General features: G+C 22.1%; 8 protein-coding genes across 8 annotated transcripts; 4 read left to right on the forward strand and 4 right to left on the reverse strand.

Annotated features, from left to right (window-relative positions):
- Positions 1-79: 79 nt before the first annotated feature.
- On the forward strand, positions 80-1,834 carry PVVCY_1002140 (WW domain-binding protein 11, putative; the record flags this gene model as incomplete). Its single annotated transcript, XM_008625665.1, has 1 exon — positions 80-1,834. The coding sequence occupies one exon, from the start codon at positions 80-82 to the stop codon at positions 1,832-1,834; it is 1,755 nt and encodes a 584-aa protein (XP_008623887.1).
- Positions 1,835-2,117: 283 nt separating this feature from the next.
- Positions 2,118-3,976, reverse strand: PVVCY_1002150 (conserved Plasmodium protein, unknown function; the record flags this gene model as incomplete). Its single annotated transcript, XM_008625666.2, has 7 exons — positions 2,118-2,183; positions 2,278-2,342; positions 2,436-2,510; positions 2,618-2,667; positions 2,774-2,901; positions 2,986-3,330; positions 3,467-3,976. 7 exons carry the CDS (start codon positions 3,974-3,976, stop codon positions 2,118-2,120), a joined length of 1,239 nt encoding a protein of 412 aa, XP_008623888.2.
- Positions 3,977-5,388: 1,412 nt separating this feature from the next.
- Positions 5,389-6,222, reverse strand: PVVCY_1002160 (conserved Plasmodium protein, unknown function; the record flags this gene model as incomplete). The annotated part of the gene is made up of 1 exon (XM_008625667.1): positions 5,389-6,222. The coding sequence occupies one exon, from the start codon at positions 6,220-6,222 to the stop codon at positions 5,389-5,391; it is 834 nt and encodes a 277-aa protein (XP_008623889.1).
- A 3,064-nt stretch (positions 6,223-9,286) lies between these two features.
- On the forward strand, positions 9,287-10,027 carry PVVCY_1002170 (exosome complex exonuclease RRP41, putative; the record flags this gene model as incomplete). Its single annotated transcript, XM_008625668.1, has 1 exon — positions 9,287-10,027. One exon carries the CDS (start codon positions 9,287-9,289, stop codon positions 10,025-10,027), a length of 741 nt encoding a protein of 246 aa, XP_008623890.1.
- An 843-nt stretch (positions 10,028-10,870) lies between these two features.
- Positions 10,871-11,062, forward strand: PVVCY_1002180 (conserved Plasmodium protein, unknown function; the record flags this gene model as incomplete). Its single annotated transcript, XM_037634450.1, has 1 exon — positions 10,871-11,062. One exon carries the CDS (start codon positions 10,871-10,873, stop codon positions 11,060-11,062), a length of 192 nt encoding a protein of 63 aa, XP_037490547.1.
- Positions 11,063-11,538: 476 nt separating this feature from the next.
- PVVCY_1002190 (CorA-like Mg2+ transporter protein, putative) lies at positions 11,539-12,963 on the reverse strand (the record flags this gene model as incomplete). The annotated part of the gene is made up of 1 exon (XM_008625669.1): positions 11,539-12,963. One exon carries the CDS (start codon positions 12,961-12,963, stop codon positions 11,539-11,541), a length of 1,425 nt encoding a protein of 474 aa, XP_008623891.1.
- A 1,412-nt stretch (positions 12,964-14,375) lies between these two features.
- On the reverse strand, positions 14,376-16,811 carry PVVCY_1002200 (DNA mismatch repair protein MSH2, putative; the record flags this gene model as incomplete). Its single annotated transcript, XM_008625670.1, has 1 exon — positions 14,376-16,811. One exon carries the CDS (start codon positions 16,809-16,811, stop codon positions 14,376-14,378), a length of 2,436 nt encoding a protein of 811 aa, XP_008623892.1.
- Positions 16,812-18,631: 1,820 nt separating this feature from the next.
- Positions 18,632-20,913, forward strand: PVVCY_1002210 (conserved Plasmodium protein, unknown function; the record flags this gene model as incomplete). Its single annotated transcript, XM_008625671.1, has 6 exons — positions 18,632-18,800; positions 18,911-19,018; positions 19,135-19,273; positions 19,439-19,541; positions 19,719-20,652; positions 20,786-20,913. 6 exons carry the CDS (start codon positions 18,632-18,634, stop codon positions 20,911-20,913), a joined length of 1,581 nt encoding a protein of 526 aa, XP_008623893.1.
- Between the last annotated feature and the right edge of the window lie 239 nt (positions 20,914-21,152).

A 21,152-nucleotide genomic window follows, 5' to 3' on the forward strand; every position in this document is an offset into this window, starting at 1 on the left:
TGTATATATGTATGTATACATATGCATATGCGTAGGTATGTAACATATTAAGAGGATTAGAAAGTGAAAAGAGGCCACAATGAAGTTCACTCAAGCATCGAAGGAGGCTTGGAAAAAGAACAAAATTCCAACTGATACATATCGAAAACAACAAAAGAAGAAAGAGAGGAAAAAAAAAAAAAAAGAAAGAGCTGAACAGTTAGAAAAAGTTATAAATAAAAAAAATCCTTATGTAGTTAAAGAAAAGCTAGATATTCTCAAAAAAAAAGAAAGTCAAGGAAAATTATTACCATCTGAAAAAAATAAATTAAAACAATATGAAAAATTATGGAATTTAATAAAAGAAAAAGTAAAAAATAAAAGTTATGTATATAATAATAATGGAATAGTATATAATATAAATGATAATGAAAATAATTATCAAGACAAAATATCTAAAACTATATCAGATATTGATTCAAGTGTTAGTAGTGAAAATGATGATAATTCATCTAACTCATCTTATTATTCATATGATGAAACAATAAAAAGTGAAAGTGATGAAAGTGGAAATAATTTTTTGGATGAATTGCCATCTTTACCTAGTGGATTACCAGATGAATGTATGGAAGAGCATACACGATTATGTGAAAATGGGTACTTTAATCCTAACTCTATTTCTAATATGAATAATTATTATTATTATTCTCAATTTAGCGCACCTAATAACAATATTCCTAAAGGTTATATGCCTAACCAGCTACCTCATAATAACAGTAATGCAAATGGACATCAAGCATACTTAGTGAATTATTATTATAATTCATATGCACAATATTATAATAACTTTATTTATAACAATAATTATATGAACACGCAATATCCAAAAGGAGCTGCAGTAAATCCTACAAAAAGTAGTGATATTGCTGATACTTATAATAATAAAGAAAAAACAAACCTTACAAATAATTTAGTAAACGATTTAAATAGGGAAAATGATAAAGAGGAGAATGACACTTTAAATATAGACAACAATAATGATACCCAATCTGGTGTCACTCGAAATGATTCTGAGAAAAATTCTGAAAACATCGAACCAAACAATGGTAAAGAATGTGATAACTATAATGATGAAGAAGGAGAAATAGGAAACAATACTAGTCAGAAAAATAGTGACGAAAATAATAATGGAACTTTATCTGAAGTAGTTTCTAGTATGAATAATGCGAACTATGCTAATTATGCAAACTATTATATGAATTATTATCAAAATTATAATATGTATATGAATAATGCATTTAATAAAAACAGCAAAAATGATAATATAAATCCTATGCCAAATTATCCAAATAATTATTACTATAATTATTCTTACAATATGAACAATAACATTCCGGCTCCACCTGGATATAATAATATTCAAAATAGCTCGATAAATAATAGTAATAATTATAATATAAATTCAGGTTTTAAAAATAATATGAACTCTAAAAATTTTTCAAATAAAGGGAAAAGACATAATTATGGTGATGGAAAAAATGTTACTTATTCATCACCAAAAAAAAATAAAACAGGGAATAATAATAGTTTTTATAAAAATTCTTCAAATAATATAAATATGAATAATAATGAAGCAAATGAAAATAAAAATAATAATGTACATAATTTTAATGAAACGAATAAAGAAAAAGAAGATAATACACAATATTTTGTTCCTATCAATTTAAGAGTAAAAAATAAATTAAATGATTTATGTGAAACAAAAATTAATATAGTTGACAACAAAAATACTGATAAGAATATTAATATAGACATGGAATATAATAAATTTATTAAGGAAGTAGACATGAATTAAAAAAAAACATTTATTTATATAATTTTTGTACAATTTTTTGTGCAATTGATATTTTTTTATTATTGATTTTGTTTACACATTCTATATATGTTTGTTTTGGTATACTTTATTTGTTGCATATATATAATTATGCTTATATCTTGTGTTTGTTTTTATGTATATCTTTATTGGCTTATTGCCACATTATCCTATTCTTGAATATTTCCTCTTATAAAATAAAACAAAAAAAACATATAACCCTATCAATTATATAGATCGTTATTATAATGATCTTTGATTATTTTTATAATGTGTTTAAAAAATATAAAAGTAGCATATTGAGTGGATATCCTGGTAAAAAATTTGGTAACTGAAAAAAAAAATATGTACATACATAATTATTTATGTAAATAAAATAGCTATATTATATGGCTAACTGTGTGCAACCAAAATAAAATTATTACCATATATGTGCAAGCGGATATAAAGTTAACAACTATTAGTAACATGATTATATATTTCAACCCCCCTATAAATATTGCACACAAAATGAAAAAAAAAAAATAACTAGCGAAAAATTTTTATTATGTTGAAAAAATAAAAAAGTTAATGAGAGCTTTACCAATATTCCTATTTAATAACATATAGGGTATCCAAAAAAATGAGATTTTACTTATTAAGTAATTAAATGGGATTCCTTTAAAAAAATAATAATAAAAAAGACATGGGAAAAAATGCTTAAAATATTGAACATTGTTATATTCTTTTACTTTTAACATATTTTTTATAATTATATAATAGTACCTGAAAGTGTATTAAACTCATGTAGGGAAGGATTTCTCTTAAATTCATATCTATATTTAAAAAAATTTATAAGGTAAATATGTGTTAATTTAAAAATATAAACATTTCTTTAATAGCTAGTTCAAAAATAAACAAATTAACTCATATGTATATTACCGTAACAAATCGATGATATTTTTGTTAAATATTTCTGTTATTTTAAAATTGTGTGAAAAAGAAAATGGGGCATAATTGGTGATGAAATAATATGCTATTAGCCATATTGCTTTCATAAAAATTTGGGGCTAACAAAAAAAATGATAAATGGGATGTTGTTATTTATTTTGTGAACAAAACATATTTATAGTAATTTTTTTTGAAAGCCTTACGTTGAAATGATCTATTATTTGTTTGGCATATATAATTAAATATATTATTATTGCAACTAGCGCTTTTATTTCGTAATAATTTTCATTATATATTATGTATTTTAAAAAATATAAAGTATGAATATAAAATTTTAGCTCGGTTCCATGGTATGGGTGTAAACTTATATCGTTGTATTGATAGGCACTTAAATATGGATTGGTTATGTAGAAAAAAGGTAAAAATAATAAAGAGAATAAACCTTCACCACTATGATTATATTCAACTTTTAAAACCTTTTCGAAAAAATAAACTAATACAAATCCTGATAGTATTCCTTTCAATAATACACTAATAATGAATGTTGTCTAAAAAGTTGGAACATAAAATGGTATAAATAAAGATAACTTACATTTAAAATGGGAATGGAATTTATGTATTGTGTGTGTGTGTATATATACAACTTATTATTTTTCCATAACGGTTTTCACATTTTAGGCTTACCGAACTAACACGTTTCGCATATAGACATAAAATGATGTAAATAAAAAAAAAGGTAAACAATGTTTTTGAAATATGTGGATCGTTTATAAAAAAAATATGAAAAAAAAATTTGCAGACATATAAAAAATTAACTAAAAAATGATCGCTAATGCCATTTTTGAATATGTACATAAGATCAATATCATTTATGCTACTATTTAATATGTTTTCGTAATAGCGATAATTAACATAAAATAAGTATTTAATATGATTATAATTTAATATGTGTAAAACATAATATGTAACAATAAAAAAGGAGGAAACTATTAAGGGATAATAATTTATGTGTGTAAATATATCTTTTATTTCATATAAAAAAATTTTAGTTCTTTGAAGAAAACCTTTTATATAATAATATATTGGATTTCCTGTGCTTATTATCATATATAAACAAACAAATACTACACTAATTGTTATTATTGGTTCCAATAAATCTATACTAGCATTATGAGAATAATTTAAACTTTCCATTTTCCCTCCTATTTCTTATATATAAAAATCGTTATATATAAAAATATGTATTAATTATTTGTAACTCTTTTTCCGATTATAGTACATTATGAGAAATTTGCTTATATAAATTTTTTTTTTAAAGGAAATAAAATTATATTAATGAAAAGAGAAATACTCTTTTTATTCACGTAAGTTTATAGCAATATATGTGCAATTACAAATAACGAATAAACTTCATCACAATCGATTTTAATTATTGAAGCGATTGTTCCATATATGTAAGTATATCCTATTTTTTTTTTTTGATAATTATAAAATATAATGAAAATATGCAATATTAATTAGTGATAGTTATTTTATTATAACATATGTTTTTTATTTTTTTTAATAATAAATAGCTAATTAATACAAACCTTTCAATATCCTTTTTCATATTTACAAGCAAATACACATTTCCATATATCTATAATATGGAATAGGCATTATGTAATATCATTTTATCCTTAAAATTTTTATCATATTATAAAAAAAATATATTTAACTATATGTATACCATATATTATTATACATTAGCAAGCAGAACACAATTTCGATCTCTTTCTTCATGTCTTAATTTTTTACTAAAAAAAGGAACAATTACCATCCTGATATTTTTCAAAACAAAATACCATCTTTATTTGTTACAACTTAAATGAGGAACCAAACTAATATATGCACAGTTAAGAATTTTAAATATATACATAAGAGTCATATATAAGCCGAAATAGGATGGTACATTTTTTAAAGTAATACCGTTTCATGGTTATACATTACAAATTTCGAATGTTAAAAGAATTTATTTTTTTTAATGAGAATTATAAAGAGTATATTTTATTTTAGTATAGAGACGTGATTGTTTTTCACTTTTTTTTTTTTTTTTTTGAAAAATGACATTATTCATAGTTATTTTTTTATTGTTGTTTTGTTTATATTTTATGTAATAGTAACTACATCCACACGTACATATTCATTTTGCAACATTTTAAAAGCTAGTTAATTTTAAAAAATTGCGCAATGATAATAAAGATAAATAATTAATTGAAATAATGATCAGGAAACAATGCGTAAAAAAACGAATTAAAATAAAATGCAGCGAAACATAATAATATCGACATTAAAATAATAGTTTCAACGTACAATTCTTTTTTGCTAAAAAATTGCGATAAAAATATTGTGTAAATACGGTTATGCTGAAAAAAAAAAAGACATAAAAAGAGGACATATATCATTTAATATGTTAAATAATATTTGAATATTTACCCTTTTGAAAATGGATAAAATATTCTCCGTATATTTTTTTTTTCTTTTTGAAATAAGATAATGTTATATTTTTGTTACGCATGCATTGGGTATATGTACGTATACATATGTATATTAATGTGCTAATAAATTTATTCAACTTTAGTTTTTTTAGCATCAGTTTCATCGTCATTATTTTCTAAGGCATCTTGTTTTCTTTTATTAGTTTTTTCTTCTTTTGGGGCATGTTCACTATCTTTAGTTTCACCATCAAAATCTTCTTCCTTATTTAAATCATCAAGTTCTTCTTCTTCTAAATCATCATCTAATTCATCATCATCTTCATCCTCATTATCATTTGGAACGAATTCCTCATCTTCATCATCTTCTTCTTTAAAGTCAGCTTCATAGAAATTTTTTAATGTATTATCTTCTTCATATTCTTCTTCTTCTTCTTCATCTGAACTTAAAACTTCAACACCTTCTTTATTATAGCAATCAATTATTTTAACTTCTGGTAAGACTTCAAATAATTCCTTTCTATAATTTGGGTCATCTGAAAATGGATTAAATTGTACTCCTAAGCGAGCTAAATGTTTTAAATCTTTTAATGTTTCAAAATCTTTTATATTTTTAAAATGATTTCCTCCAATTTCTAATGTTTTAAGGTTTGGAAACGATTCTACAATATGTTTTAATATTTCAACTGTACTTAAATGGTTGTCTGTTAATTCTAAAGCAATTAAAGATTCCATAGTTGGCATACTTCCTAAGTTTTGTATACCTGTTTGATTTAAACATAATCTTTCTAAATTTTTGAAATTTTTTAATAATTCAATATCTTCGGTTTTTATAGTAGTAAATTTCTTTCCATCTAAAATTAATTCAGTTATACTTTCATATGCGTTTTCATTTGTTACTTCTTTGTCATCTGTAGTATTTTCTTTTTTCCATTTTTCGATTCTTTCGTTAATTGCCTTTTCCATTTTTAACAATATTTTAGAGACTTAAAAAAAAAAATATATTAAACTTTTATAAATATGCTTAGTATTTATTATATCGATATAAATATGTATATATATATACACATTCACATTATATGGTATATCAGTCCTAGTTCACGTTGGATATGTACATATGCATACACACAAATGGAAATATGTATATACTATTTATTCGATATGTAAAAATAAAAATTAAAAACACCTTAAAATGGGTAAAACTCTATACACATAAATTCACACGTAACCATAAGCTTATATGCTCATAAATCAAGCAATAAAATATGTACTGAAATATGTTTTAAACTCAATTGTGTAACTGTATATAATAAATTAAGAAAATGTATTTAATAATAAATATGTTAAAAGGTTGATAATAAAATGCCAATAAATATACTTAAGTAATATTAAAACATTAAGAATATATATTTTTTTTTTTAAATGGGCTCATGGAATATTAAAAGTCATGATAACATTTTAATCGTAATATAATCATAAGAATAATCGCAAAAATATTCGCAAGGTTTATCGTGAGAATAATAACAAAAATGTTATTTAAAAATATTTATTGGAGTATATTTTCATTAAAAAAATATAAAATATTCTTTAAAAAAATAAGAGATACGTATTAAATATTTTGGGCTAGCGATAAAATTACTATATACTACTTTTATTTTTTAAATGCATATGAATATTTAAATATATGCGAACTTGTACATATTTAAATGCTCTATATGTGCATATATTTATTATGTACATTCTTCGTTATATTTTTAATTTTTATCATGAGATTAAAAAATGTTAAAATGCAATTATAAACTTGGTTTTCATATACTCGTATAAAATTTTATCCATACAAAAGAGCATGAAAATATTATGTTTTAAAAGAAAAAAAAAGTAAGTACCTTTTTATTCTTAAAAATTTATACTTTTGTATAAAGCATGTGAAATATGTATATATGAATTATAATGCATCAACATGAGTTTTTTTTAACTTATAAATAAGATCATAACGAATGTGTATTCCTTTTTTTCACATTTGAAATTGCAATATACACTTTTTCATTGACACGCATAAACATAAATCGTGTATTATATATATTTATGTAATATGGAATATTATACTTTTTAATATTATATTTATGTATATGTTGTACTTGTATTGTTTTTCTGTTTTTTTTTTCTTACCTTAAGTTTATTATAATTAATTAATCATTAAATTTTGTACGTATAAGATACTGACAGTTTTCACGTCAACTTATTTTTTTCTTTCGTTTCAAACTACAAATATATATTATGTATACATAAAAATAATAATGTGTGTAAGGAAGAATAGATGTATAAAAGTTTGTTAGTTATGGGCTTGTGCATAAATTTATGTTCAGATAAAGTATTTATTCAAATATATTACCTTCCTTGAAATGTAAAGAAAAAAAAGTGTGTGTATTTTTTAAGCTTCTTTGAAAAGTACTTAAATTTACATAACAATACAATGTACTATTAAACTTATTAAATGTTTTATAAAAAAATTTATGAATATGGAAAGATAATGTTATAATATAGATAAATGAAAAGAAAAATTATGTTTATATAATATTACAATTTTTTTCTACAAAATTAATTTTTTAAATTAGATACTGTGTAAGGGGAAGAGGAAAATGTGTGTATTTTTTTTTAATTTTTTTTTCAATTCAAAATTTTACTTTTTTAATACTTTTCTAAGTCTAACTATAATTATAAAATGATGGAGTGTGCATTATGTTTTTGATATATAAAATATCATTTTTTTATTTATATAATTTGCATAAGTGTGAGATGATTTTTAAGAAAAAAATGTTATATAATTTATGACACTTCAAATTTAATAATATAAAAAGAGTAGAATATAAAAGTATATAATGTGTAAATATATTTTAGACGCTTCTAAATCTCTTTAATATGTATCCCTTATATTTTTTCTTACAATCTAACTTATAATACTTTTCTCCCCTATAAAATATGACTATCCGATATTTCGAAAATTCTATACCGGCATATAATTTCTCCAGCACACACTATTTTGGATTACCAGCTTAATATCACGCACTATTCGTGTCTCTCTCATATTTGTAAGTTTATCACGAGCTATTGAGCACATTGTGTATGACTAATTTTGTATATATATATATATATATATATGTTCTTAAAATTTTATTTCTATCATATTTATAATTAGTATGCTAAGGGCATATCAAATATATAGAGAAAAAAAAACAATGTTTTAGGTCATTAAAATTGATTATTAATTCTTTCCAATTCACATGTTCCGCAAATATATATATTGGACTATATATATTTTTTCATTTTCTCGAATTTTTTTACCATCTTTGTATAAAATCATGCTAAGATATAGTATTATAAATATAACCAAATGAATTTCCTAAATTTAAAACCTCACATAATTTTTTTCGATAATAAACCTATTCAACAGTTTGTTTATGAACATGTTATAAGTCTAAATTTTTGAGTTTTGTTTATATTTAAATACCGAATTTTATGCAAAACATAAAATAATTACAAAGAAATACAAAGAAATAAATTTATTATATATTTTTTTGAGTTTCTTTCAACGAACATATTCAAATTATGCATTTTTCTACATTTTGATGGTTTTAAATTTATTAAAAATTTTTTAATTTTCCGAAATTATAAGAGCATATAGCTAATTTGCTATACCATTTATAAGTAATGCAATGACAAGGCATGAAAAAAAAAATGTGAAGGAATAATATATAGAGCATTATAAAAAATTTGGAGTAAATTATAAAAAAAATATTTTTCCAATTTGAGTTTCTATTTTTACATAATTTTTTTGTTTAAATATGCTATAATATAAAAGTTTTGTTCATTAAAAAAATTAATAAATATTACAAGCATATTCATTAACTTGATTAGTAACCTAAAATATTATTCTCTTTCTTTGGGTTGATAAGGTTTGGATATTGCATAATATGAAAAGATTTATGTTGTTTGGATTTATAATATTATTTCATTTTATCACCTAGCAACGATGCCACCTATAGAATACATAAATGAGGAGGGGTATCGGCTTGATGGAAGAAAATGTAACGAGTATAGATTAATAAAAATAAATATGGGGAATCAGAATATATTTACTGATGCAGACGGTTTTGCATTTTATGAGATTGGGAATACAAAGATATTGTCATATATTCAAGGTCCAACGGAATTAAAAAAATCAGATGATAAATGTTCAATAAAATGTGATGTTTTTTTATCACCATTTAATGTATATGATAAGAGAAAAAAAAAAACAAAAGATAATATAACAAATGAAATAAGCGCATATATAAGAAATATATGTGAAAATATTATATTATTAGATTTATATAAAAATTCTGAAATAAATATTTTTTTATATATAATAGAAAGAGATGGGGGTATAAAGCATGCTGCAATTAATACATGTATATTAGCATTAATTGATGCTGGTATTGCAATTAAATATTTTATATCAGCATGTTCAGTTTTATATTTACAAAATCAAATAATAGTAGACGGTAACCAATTGGAAATTAATTCCGGATCCCCTGAATTAACAATGGTTATTGAATTAAATACACACAAAATCATTTTATTAGAATTTGATGCTGAAGTTCCAATTGATATTTTCGAATCCATGGTTCAAACATGTGTTGATAGTTGTATTAATATAGGTGAAGTTATGAAGCTAACTGTCAAAGAAAATGCCATAGGATTATTGTGTTTAAATAATTTATTGGCTAATTAATATATAGTCAAATTGACCATATTATATATATGGACTATTTATATATAAACAACAAATATACTGCTTATGAATTATTTGTTATGCATGTGGCATATTATTATTCATATAATATTTATTACTTAAATTTTTTTTTAATAAATACACATTCTTAACCTTTTATTATTATATTTATTTTTTCATATAATTTTTTTCATTTTAATTGTCTTCATTCAAGATCAATAAATGTATATGCCCAATCATGATTAGCTATTTAAAAACAATAAAATAAATTTTAATGTTTTCGTACATATATTTTTACAAAAAAAAATGAACAAATAGTAAATATTATTAACAAAAATATTCTTTACTAAAAAATATTTAATAAGTTTCACATATCCTTACGATAATTAAGGGAAATGTGCAATACGTGTATGAGAGTAAGTACTTTATATATTTTTTTATTATACCCCCCAAATAGTAAAATCATAACATGTATAATAAATTTTTAATAAATAATATTTTATATTACATGGATAAAAGAAATTAAGTATTCATACTCGTTCAATAAATAAAATATAATGTATAATTAAATGTGTCATTGCTTATGTATGTGTGTGGTTGTTTAGCTATTTACTAGTTTCCCTTTAAACCAATAAAAATATGATATTTTACTTGAATTTTCCTCTTTTTCATTAAATTTATGTTAAACTTAAATAATTTGTTTCCCCTTTTTTTTTCAGTAATTCCATGAGCATTTAATATACTGCCTATTGTTACGTAGAAAATAAGTGTTACTCACAATTTCCACTACAACAATATATTTTTTTTACATTTTTATTGCTATTAAATATTGGAAATAGTGCAATGAATAGGGAATATTCATCAAAGCCAATTACATATTTCTGGGATATAGATATTGCTATTAATGCATTAAAGGAAAATGCTGTAGATTGTGTTTTATTTTTTGGTTTTATTGTAAGTATTTTGGGGTCATTCTATTTTTTGTATTGGCTAAAAACGTGTGAAATGGGAAATGTGTGTACCAAAAGTTATTAGAAGCGAAGTTTGATGGATATAAAATCCAGAATTTTATTATTTTTTTAAACTACTATTAAAAGATTTCATAGTTAAAAAGGAGAGCAATTGGAAATTTCAATACGCCCATAAATAAATACATATAAATAGAGTTAAATATAATTAAGGAACAGATCTAAGTGAAAGCGAGACCTATTATATATGGTTCTATTTGAGAATAGTTAAAAGACGACAATGAAGAAAAATATGTAAGTATGTACATAATATATTTTTGTGTCTTATAAAATAATATACATATGAAATTAAAAATGTGAATGTAACTTTTCTATGTACCTTGAATATGAAATATTTTTTTAATGTTATATTTTCTTTTTTTTTGTTTTGGTGTTAATAAGAATTACTGGAATAGTATATTCATGCATATTATATGAATGAGTATTGCATAAAGATATATGCACATGCATAATATTTTTTTCCCTTAAATGGAAAATTAAAAATTAAATATTAACTTTTTTAAAAGATATAATAACATAAAATAAACAACATGATGTAATAAACATTAAAAATAATGCTAGTGTCCAAAAAATATATTGTTCACCTTCAAATCCATTTTTTAAATTCATTCCAAAAATTCCTGCTATTGTACCAACAACAGCTATAATAATTCCATATATTTTTAGTCCTAGTTCTAATTTTAAAACATTATTTCTTGCATCATCTAAATTTAATTCAACCATTTGTAATACATCATCTAAAGATTCATTTGTTCGATGAATTATTTTTAAAAATTCTTCGATTTCATGACAATAATATTCAAGTAGCATTTCTGTATCTTCATTATATGGTGTTAGTTCACATTTTTCCCACATTTCTGGTTTATCTCCAAAATAAGAAACTTCTAATCTTCTTATATCGTCATCATTACTTAAAACATCGTGAATAGCTTTATAAACACTTTGTACCTTTTCATCAATTATTTTTAATTTTCTTCTCATGTCTGTTAATTTGTTTATACATTTAAATATGCTTGGATTGCTACTTATTATATCGAATAGTTTTTCTGTTTCATATATTACAGGTTCAATTTCATTTTTTAATTCCTCATATATATCAACAAATATAGACTCCAAAATTAATATTTCAAAAGGCAATGAATCTTTAATTGCAGATATAAGTTTACTATTTTCAATAAAGGATTTACATGATTTTTCTTCCTTTTTTATGATTTCAGGTATAGGATTATTTGTAAATGTGGGTATATATAATAATAAATTTTTAAATATAATACATTTTCTATATGGTAAATTTATTAATACACAGTTCCTTTTAGGTGATATTTCAAATCGTGTGTTATCATTATTTGATAGCAATTGTCTTATGTCTCTATATTGTGCTAGTCCACTTGAATTTGTAGGAATATCTTCTTCTTTTATATGATGTACTATTTTTAGTAATTCATGGGATTGTAAAAGATAATGAGTATTCTCTCCGTTACTTATTTTATGAACATGATGTTTTAAATATTTATTAAAACATTTTATTCTATCCTTAAAATGTGTACTTTTTGTATTGGCTTCTTTTTCATTACAATTTTTTCTGCAAAACAATGAGTTATCATTTAAAAAATATTCTTTGTCCTCTTTTGGATTCTCATTATCTAAAATACTATTATATATGGGAATTTCACAGTTTTCTTTTTTTTTAAGTCGAGGTTTTATATAATTCATATATTTATTTTCTATTTTTATATTCTTCTCATTATTTGTCGGGGATTTATTTAATTCATATATTGTAGATGGTTGTGATAAGATTTTCATTTTTATATTATGCTCTCCTTCTATTTCTTTATCATGTTTTACAGTTTCCTCATCAGTATCACTTTCTTTCAGCAGTGGTTTATTCCATTTTTTCCCTTTTGGCATTATTTTTATATAATAGATCAATATATATGATATGCGATTACGGTGGTTGAATTTAAAATGTACTTGTACTAGCTAAAAAAAATAAAAATATTATAGAAAAAATAGCTAGATACAAAATAATTATACACACTATTTATGTAAACAGTTTATGCAACTCTTTTCGAATATTTATATATGTCTATATGTTACTTATTTGTAATAAATGCTTTGCCTTTTTGCGTTTGAACACGGGCAACATTTAAGGTTTAATTAAATTACAACTCCAAGTTATTTATTTTGTTATGTATTTTATTAATGGTTTATTGAATATTTTTACATACATTTATAGAAAACCAGATATAGCCTTTAAAATAAATACAACACCAATTTTTAAATGTAGCTTTAAACTGTAGTTTTAAAATACAGTGTCTTAATTTTCATTAGTATCCCTTTAAATGTTTTCATCCCAAACAAAAATAAAATTTTTTTTTAATCTTTTTAATTTTTAATAAAAATAATAAAAAAAATGTAGAGAACAATTGTAAAAATTTTTAACAATGAATTGTGAAGTATTGATTTCTCTAAATTAGTAATTTCGCGTATAAAAACCATAAATTATAGCTATATACATTCTATGTAAAAATAAATAAATAATAATCCTTTTTTGGTATTCTGATATAAAATAAAAATATATATACAAAATAAAAGCATGGGAAATATATATAGGTATAAAAACAAAACAAATTAAGACATAAAATTAATCAAAACACAATTATCTTTCGTAAAGGTGCCCCTTGCTTCAGGAAACTTACAATAAAATATATTTACATATATAGCTAGCTAATAAAAAAAAAATATTCTATCGCTAACAAAATAAAATTACAACTTGGTGGCAAGCCATGATATATTTTTTTTTCGTTGCATTATCTCGCTTTCTCTTTTTGTTTATACATATATACAATTTTTTCACATATCCAAAGAAAGTGAATGGTTGAGATATCTTAGTTCCCTGATTTTATCAAACATTTTTCGATATTATTGAGTTGTTTATTTTTTCCTTCAAATAATCTTAATATTTTAATTAAAGAATCTATTTTGATTTATTCATTTAAACAATATTTATTTTTATTTTATATATTTGTATATTTTATTTTTTTAAATTTTGTCTTTATGAAAAAAATGTTGGTGTGAAAAGTGTGCGAATGAACTGAAATCATGAAATTGTAAAAATGTACACACGTAAACATATTTGTAGGTTTGTATACATTTTATGTGCACGATTTATAATGTTATAAAAAAAAAACTTAAAAAACATGTATAAGCATTAAAAACATATTTGAAAAATATTATCATAGATAGTGGTACTATATATATAAAGCATCATATGAAAAGTTTATATAATATATGAATCCGATAATTATTTGCTACCCATATTAAATGGTGAGCTCCTTGAGATATGCCTTTTTGGACATAAATCGTTTGATGAACTCAGTTTCGTCTGTTGAAGAAAAAATATAATTAATTTCATCTTTAATTTTTACGTAATTGGAAATATTATTTTTATATGTTTCATTGGTGGTAGAGGAAGTATCAATATTTAACTTTTCTTTTAAATAGTATTTATTTTCAGCGGATTCTAGTTCTTCTACTTTTTCATATGCCTTTTGTATAACATCTTTAGGAAGTTTAGCTATTTCAGCAACATTTACACCATAACTTTTATTGGATGCACCATCTTTAATTTCGTATAGAAAGCATATTTTTTTATTTTTTTGATCAATTATTGTTTCGATGTGTCTGTTAATAACACCTTCACATTGATAAGCTATATTTGACATTTCATGAAAATGAGTAGCAAATAAACAAAAACATTTTATATTATCTAAAATATATTTTCCAATAGACCAACTTATTCCTAATCCTTCATATGTAGATGTTCCTCTACCTAATTCGTCAACAATGATTAATGAATTATTATCAGCATTTTTTATAATAGCTGATGCTTCTATCATTTCTGATAAGAAAGTTGAAATTCCTTTTAATTGAAAATCAGATGCACCTACTCGACACATAATTTGAGTAAAAATAGGTATTTCACAAAAATCACATGGAACAAACATTCCTATTTGTGCCAATATACAGATTATAGCTATTTGCCTAATATATGTACTTTTTCCTCCCATATTTGGTCCTGTAACTATTATTAATCTACTTTTATTTTTATTCATATGTATATCATTAGGTATAAAATTACTTATATTATGTTGTAATTCTAATAATGGATGTCTTGATTTTTTCATAATAACATTTTCTCCATTTTTAACTAACGCTGGTCTAACATATGTAAAAGGTGAATTATAACAAACAACAGAAAATGATACTAATACATCTAATGTAGATACTACATCTATAAATTTTTCAATTACTGGGATATATGTAGATACAGCACATATTGTTTTTTTTACGATTTCTGATTGTAGTGTATTATAAATACTTAAACAATGTTCATATTCTCTACATAAATTTTTTAAAGTATTTGTTGTAAATAAAAATTCGTTTTTATTCATACGTATTGGTAAATATTTTTTTTTTTGTTGTTGAACTAAGGGGCAATCTTTTTTACACACTCTAAATAAAAATCCATTAGTATTACATTCTATTAATCTAATATCTTCTCTCATTGCTTTTTTATTACGTCTATCATATTTATCAGAAAATAAATCTTTTTCTACATCTTCTTTATGATTTTTAATTTTTTTCATTAATGCACTTTTTTCATTATATATTTGTTCAAGTTCTGAATCGAAATGTTTTGAAATTAAATAAACTTTATTTTCTTCAATTTCTTTTAAATCAATAGTCATTTCAATCATATCTAAGAATCTTGAAAATTTATTTAATATATCATGTAAGGGTTTAATAAGAATTTCATTTAATGTTTCTTTATGTTTTCCATTAATAGATACTAATAAAAAATATATTTGTTTAAAATCTAAAATTGCATAATATAATTTTACAATATCTTTTAATATCATTTCTTCATTATATTTCGAATTTACTCTAATATCATTATTTTTATTTATTTCTTTTAGGTAATGATTTAACTTATCTAATTCAGGTATCCTTTTTAAATAGTTACAAAAAATACTATTACGTATATCATCTTCATTTATAAATGTTTCAACAATATTTAGTCTTTGATTGATTTCTAAAGCATTTGTTAATGGTTGTGTTAACCAAGAAACTAATTTTTTAGATCCAATAGAGGTGTTACATTTATCTAAAAATTTTAATAAGCTTGTATTATTATTATAACTATGGGTATTTTTTTTATTTGGAAGTATATTTAATGCAGTAATAGCGGCCTTATCTAATCTCATATATAAATTCATATTATATATATTAATACTACATTGATGGTTTATATCTTCATCTTCTTTAAATTTTAAATAATTTATTAACACCATTAAGCATTTACTTGCATTCTCTAACTCTAAATGTTTATCATAATTTCGAATATCATCATTTTGTGGTATTATTGATTTTAATTCTTCTTTTAAATTTGTTATATCATATTTTTTTTTATCCGTTAAAATGGGTTCTATATTACACATCTTAAATAGATTCAAAACTTTTTCATCATCAACTAAATCTGTGGTACTATTAAAAAAACACTTACATGGTCTTTTCTGTATAAACAATGATTCTAAGGCGGTAAAATACCCATTGTCAATAAATTCAGTCATTAAAAATTCATATTTTAAATAATTATAAAAGCAAACACCTATCGTTTTCTGATACTTCTTCGTATCTATGAATAAGCATAATATTTCATCATTGTTTACCTCAACTGTTTCGTTATTTTCCATTGTCTTTTTTTTTCGTAATACACAATATTCACAAAAAAAGGTTTAAACAAATAAAAGTGTGCTTATTTTTGTCGCTCTAATTTATATATATTGCGCGTATGTGTATATTTTATGAACTTATTAAGCCAGTGGTATAGAACAAACCTTTGGTTTTACTTCTTAAATTTATGGCACAAAGTGTGAAACGATTCTTAATATTCTATTTATAGGCATAACAAAATTTGATAGTTTATCATGGAATTATTATATGGCAAAATGATAAAATTCCAAACTTTTTAAGTTTCGATTTTTCTTAATTTTCCCTTTTTGTATTAAAATTGAATTATCTTAAATGGTGTAAAATAAAATAAACAAGTGGTATATTATAAATATATGTTAAAAAATATATTGGAAGTATTAGCTTATTTTGAAATTCTATTGATTTTTCAAATTAGCGATTTATTTATTTAAAAAAATACTCTTTTATTCTTAATATTATACTTCTTTAAATGAAAGTGTTTAATGTGTAATTTAATAAAGATATTTCATAAGCGTGAAATTAGCCATTTTTCGTTTTTTGAAATCGATTGTTAAAAATTTGAAAACAAATGTGTTATTATTACATATGTTATTGAGATACAAAATGGTATTTTTGGATATTTAAAAAAATATATTGTAATATTCTTATAATAGGAAAGGTTTATTTAAATTAAAAATTTCAACTTTTTTTCAGTCTTGTTTAAAAATTTTTATGTAATAAGTTGCATACGCTATACATTTATCATGTGCATATAATAAACATAGCATATTTTTTTCTCTTTTATTTATTCAATAAATATTCAAAATGTGTTACAGGAAAAATTATAAAAAAATATATATAATAGCTTGGCAATTTTTATTAAATGTAATATACAAAACTGTATTTTTTAACTTTATTTTTTAAACATACTAAATTGATCAATTTTTATGCGTACCCCCATGGTATATATTTTTTATTGGCTCTCCAAAGAATAAAAATCAATATTAATACCGAAATACATATTCAAACAACATAGTTAAAACAAAACATTTATTATATACAATATCATCTTTGTAAAATAATGTTTTTTTTTACAATTCTTCCAAAAAAAACAATTGTCTCAAGAACAAATGTAATATATATGAAAATCAAATTGGGAATATGAACTTGACAAAAAAAAATTATACGTAATAATTATTAGACCGTATATGTGATTTTTGCGTATGAAAAAATATAATAGGCGAATTGTAAAATATAAAATTATTTCCAGTATAATTTTAAAAAATATATTTATTATATATATATTATATTTATATATAAATTTTATGAAAAACATACTTCACTGACCCATATTAAAAAGGTATATATTATCACATACTTCAAAAATATGCAAATTTTTGTTGATTTTTTAGCTTTGGGATTTTTATATCCGTTCACTTTTATTATTTAAGTATTGCATATTTATAGCATTTATTAAGAAGATTTATTTCACAATTATAAACATCATTTACAAAATATTAATATAACATTCATTATATGCACGTTCATGAAAAAATATATTTTATTATATATTAAATTATGGGAAGCATTTTTATATAATAATTATTAAGAACAGAAAGAGGAAAACTAATAAAACACAAAACGGAAAATTAATTTGTGATATACTATCTTAACGAAATATATGTTCAGAAAAAAAAATACCGAATAATAGATGAAATATGCAAACAAATAATAATTAAAGTATTTTGTAGTCTTCCTTTTCCTCGTTTATAATTACCCATTGTTTTAAATATCACAAATTTTGACGTTTTTTTTCTACATAATGATTTTCATGGGATTAAATAGTGACTACAATGCTAGAATAAATTTAAAACTAAAATTTATTGTAAAATCAATAATAAAAGTATTAACTAAGCATTTAATATTAATAAGTATTTTAAATCTAATTATATCACTATGTCATAATTACGCTATAGATAGAGACAGTAATAGTATGGACAACAGAAAAAATAAAATAAATATATGTGTGCATGCATTTTATTACTTAGTTTTTGTAATTTAAAGTTAACACATTTTAACATTTTTTTTTTCATTTTTCAAGACCAGCTAAATATTGTAGCACATTTGTTAAGGGGAACATTTGTTAGCTCTGTGCCATCATGCATAACACTATCATTATTGATATTTTTCAAGGAACACAGCTTAAACAGTATATTAACTTATAAAAGATTTATTTTATTTAAATTTGTGGCCTTATATAGTTTTATGTGTGAATTTCTCATATCTATAATCATATAAATATATTATATATTTTTTCTTCTTTAGATTACATGTACAAAGAATGGAACTTCCTAAATATAATATGTGTAATATTAACCTTCTATAGTATATTTTATACGAAGACTGTTTTTTCCAAGGACTATGGGAACAACATATATGACGTCTTATATGTAGCATCGATATCGTAAGAAATAACATACATTTTTTCGCGCTTAAGTGAATATATCAAATATATACTAAGAATATAAATTATAATAAAGTGCACAATTTTATGAAAAGTTATGTATATTATAAAAATAAAATAAGCGAAACCAATACATGTATATATTTGTGGGTTTTCTATTTTAAGGTATATATTGCAGAAGAGGTTTAACACAAAAAAAATGGGTATACATGATTTTCAACATTGTATTAACTCAGAGACAAAAAATATAATTGATCTAATTCAAAAGGTTTGATATAAATATTGTTACTCCTATATTTTCATTAATTATTTATTATTACTATTTACATATTTTCATATCTTAGTTTTTTAAATATACTGAAATTCAAGTTTTATTTGGCACACAAATTAATAATATATCAAATACATTTAATATATTGCTGTATATGTAATGATTTTTTTTCAGGGGATAATTCTAAATATAATACCACTTACCTTCTCATATGTATTGAGCTTTGTTATCGACATTTCATTAACAATAATGAATAGCATCAGTATTAATATAATTTTAAGTATACTAACCCATCCGTTTGATGTCATACTAAATTTACCAAGCATATACAATTTATCAAACATTTATGTTCTTAGTAGTTTTTCATATTGTTTATCTATACTTTCAGCAATATGGATATCAGCTATATTAGAATACCATTTTATAATTTTCAATTTCTTATTTAACAAATATGACTATAAAGTACTTACATCATTAAATAAATTCCCAATGCACAATCAATGCTCTTATCATGATGAATTTTTTGTCGTTACTTGTATATATAATTACTTGAAAGATGTAAGTTATAGAATAAAAGGGCACAACATTGAAATAACGAATATGGATAAAAAAACGAAATTAAAATTGTTATTGTTTAAAAAATTAATACTGATAAATGCAAGTTTGAAGTATAAAGATGAGATAAATATATTAAGTCATATATGTAACCCAATAAACACTATTTTATTTGAAGATAATAAGTTTTGGAATAGCTATATCGACTCATGCATACTATGCATTGAAGATCTAATTTGCCAGTTGAAAAGATATATAAATATTTTAAATCACAACCAAACTGTTTATTCTATCGAAGAAAAGTTAGAATTAAAAAATATTATGGACAAACATAGAATAAATAAATTAAAGGATACTATTGTGTTAACTTGTATATATTTAAAAGGAGTTTCATTGTGGTCAATTGCAATAATAATCATCTGTAAAAATGTTATAGTTTCAGTTATTAGGAAGTTATCATCAATTATAGTTTCCTTATCATATGTTTTATTTGATTTTTTAAACTTTATCAAAATAAACGAGTTATATGATCCGTTGCACCACCTATTATATGGTAAACCTAAATTTTATATTTCAAAATGAACGAATGTTTTTTTACATATAGAAATTACGTAGCTACATATACATATAAATATGCATCTATATTATAAACATATTTATTTTTCTCGCTTTCATATGTTTTGCAGAAATGAATTCTATTGTAGATATATTTAAATTTTATAAAGAAGATATCTTGGATAATAAATATCAATATTCCTACAATTTATATAAAGGCTTATCGTATCTCTTCAGAAATAAATCATTAAATTACTAAGTTCAGTTATAAAGCCCAATATTTGCAATTTTATTCCTTTGTGGATATTTAAAGTTCTTTTTAATTTTTTTTAAACCAATATATCTCAATATGCAATAGATACATGAATAAATCCATAAATGTTCGTTTTTATAATTTTTTTAGTTTATTTGTCTAAAAAAGCAAATATGTTTGTTTAATATTTACGTGTTTTGTTTACATAACCTTCTTTCACATTTTTTACATGTTTATATTATTTA

This window comes from Plasmodium vinckei, assembly GCF_900681995.1.
Source record: "Plasmodium vinckei vinckei genome assembly, chromosome: PVVCY_10".
In the NCBI taxonomy this organism is placed as follows: Eukaryota; Apicomplexa; class Aconoidasida; order Haemosporida; family Plasmodiidae; genus Plasmodium; species Plasmodium vinckei.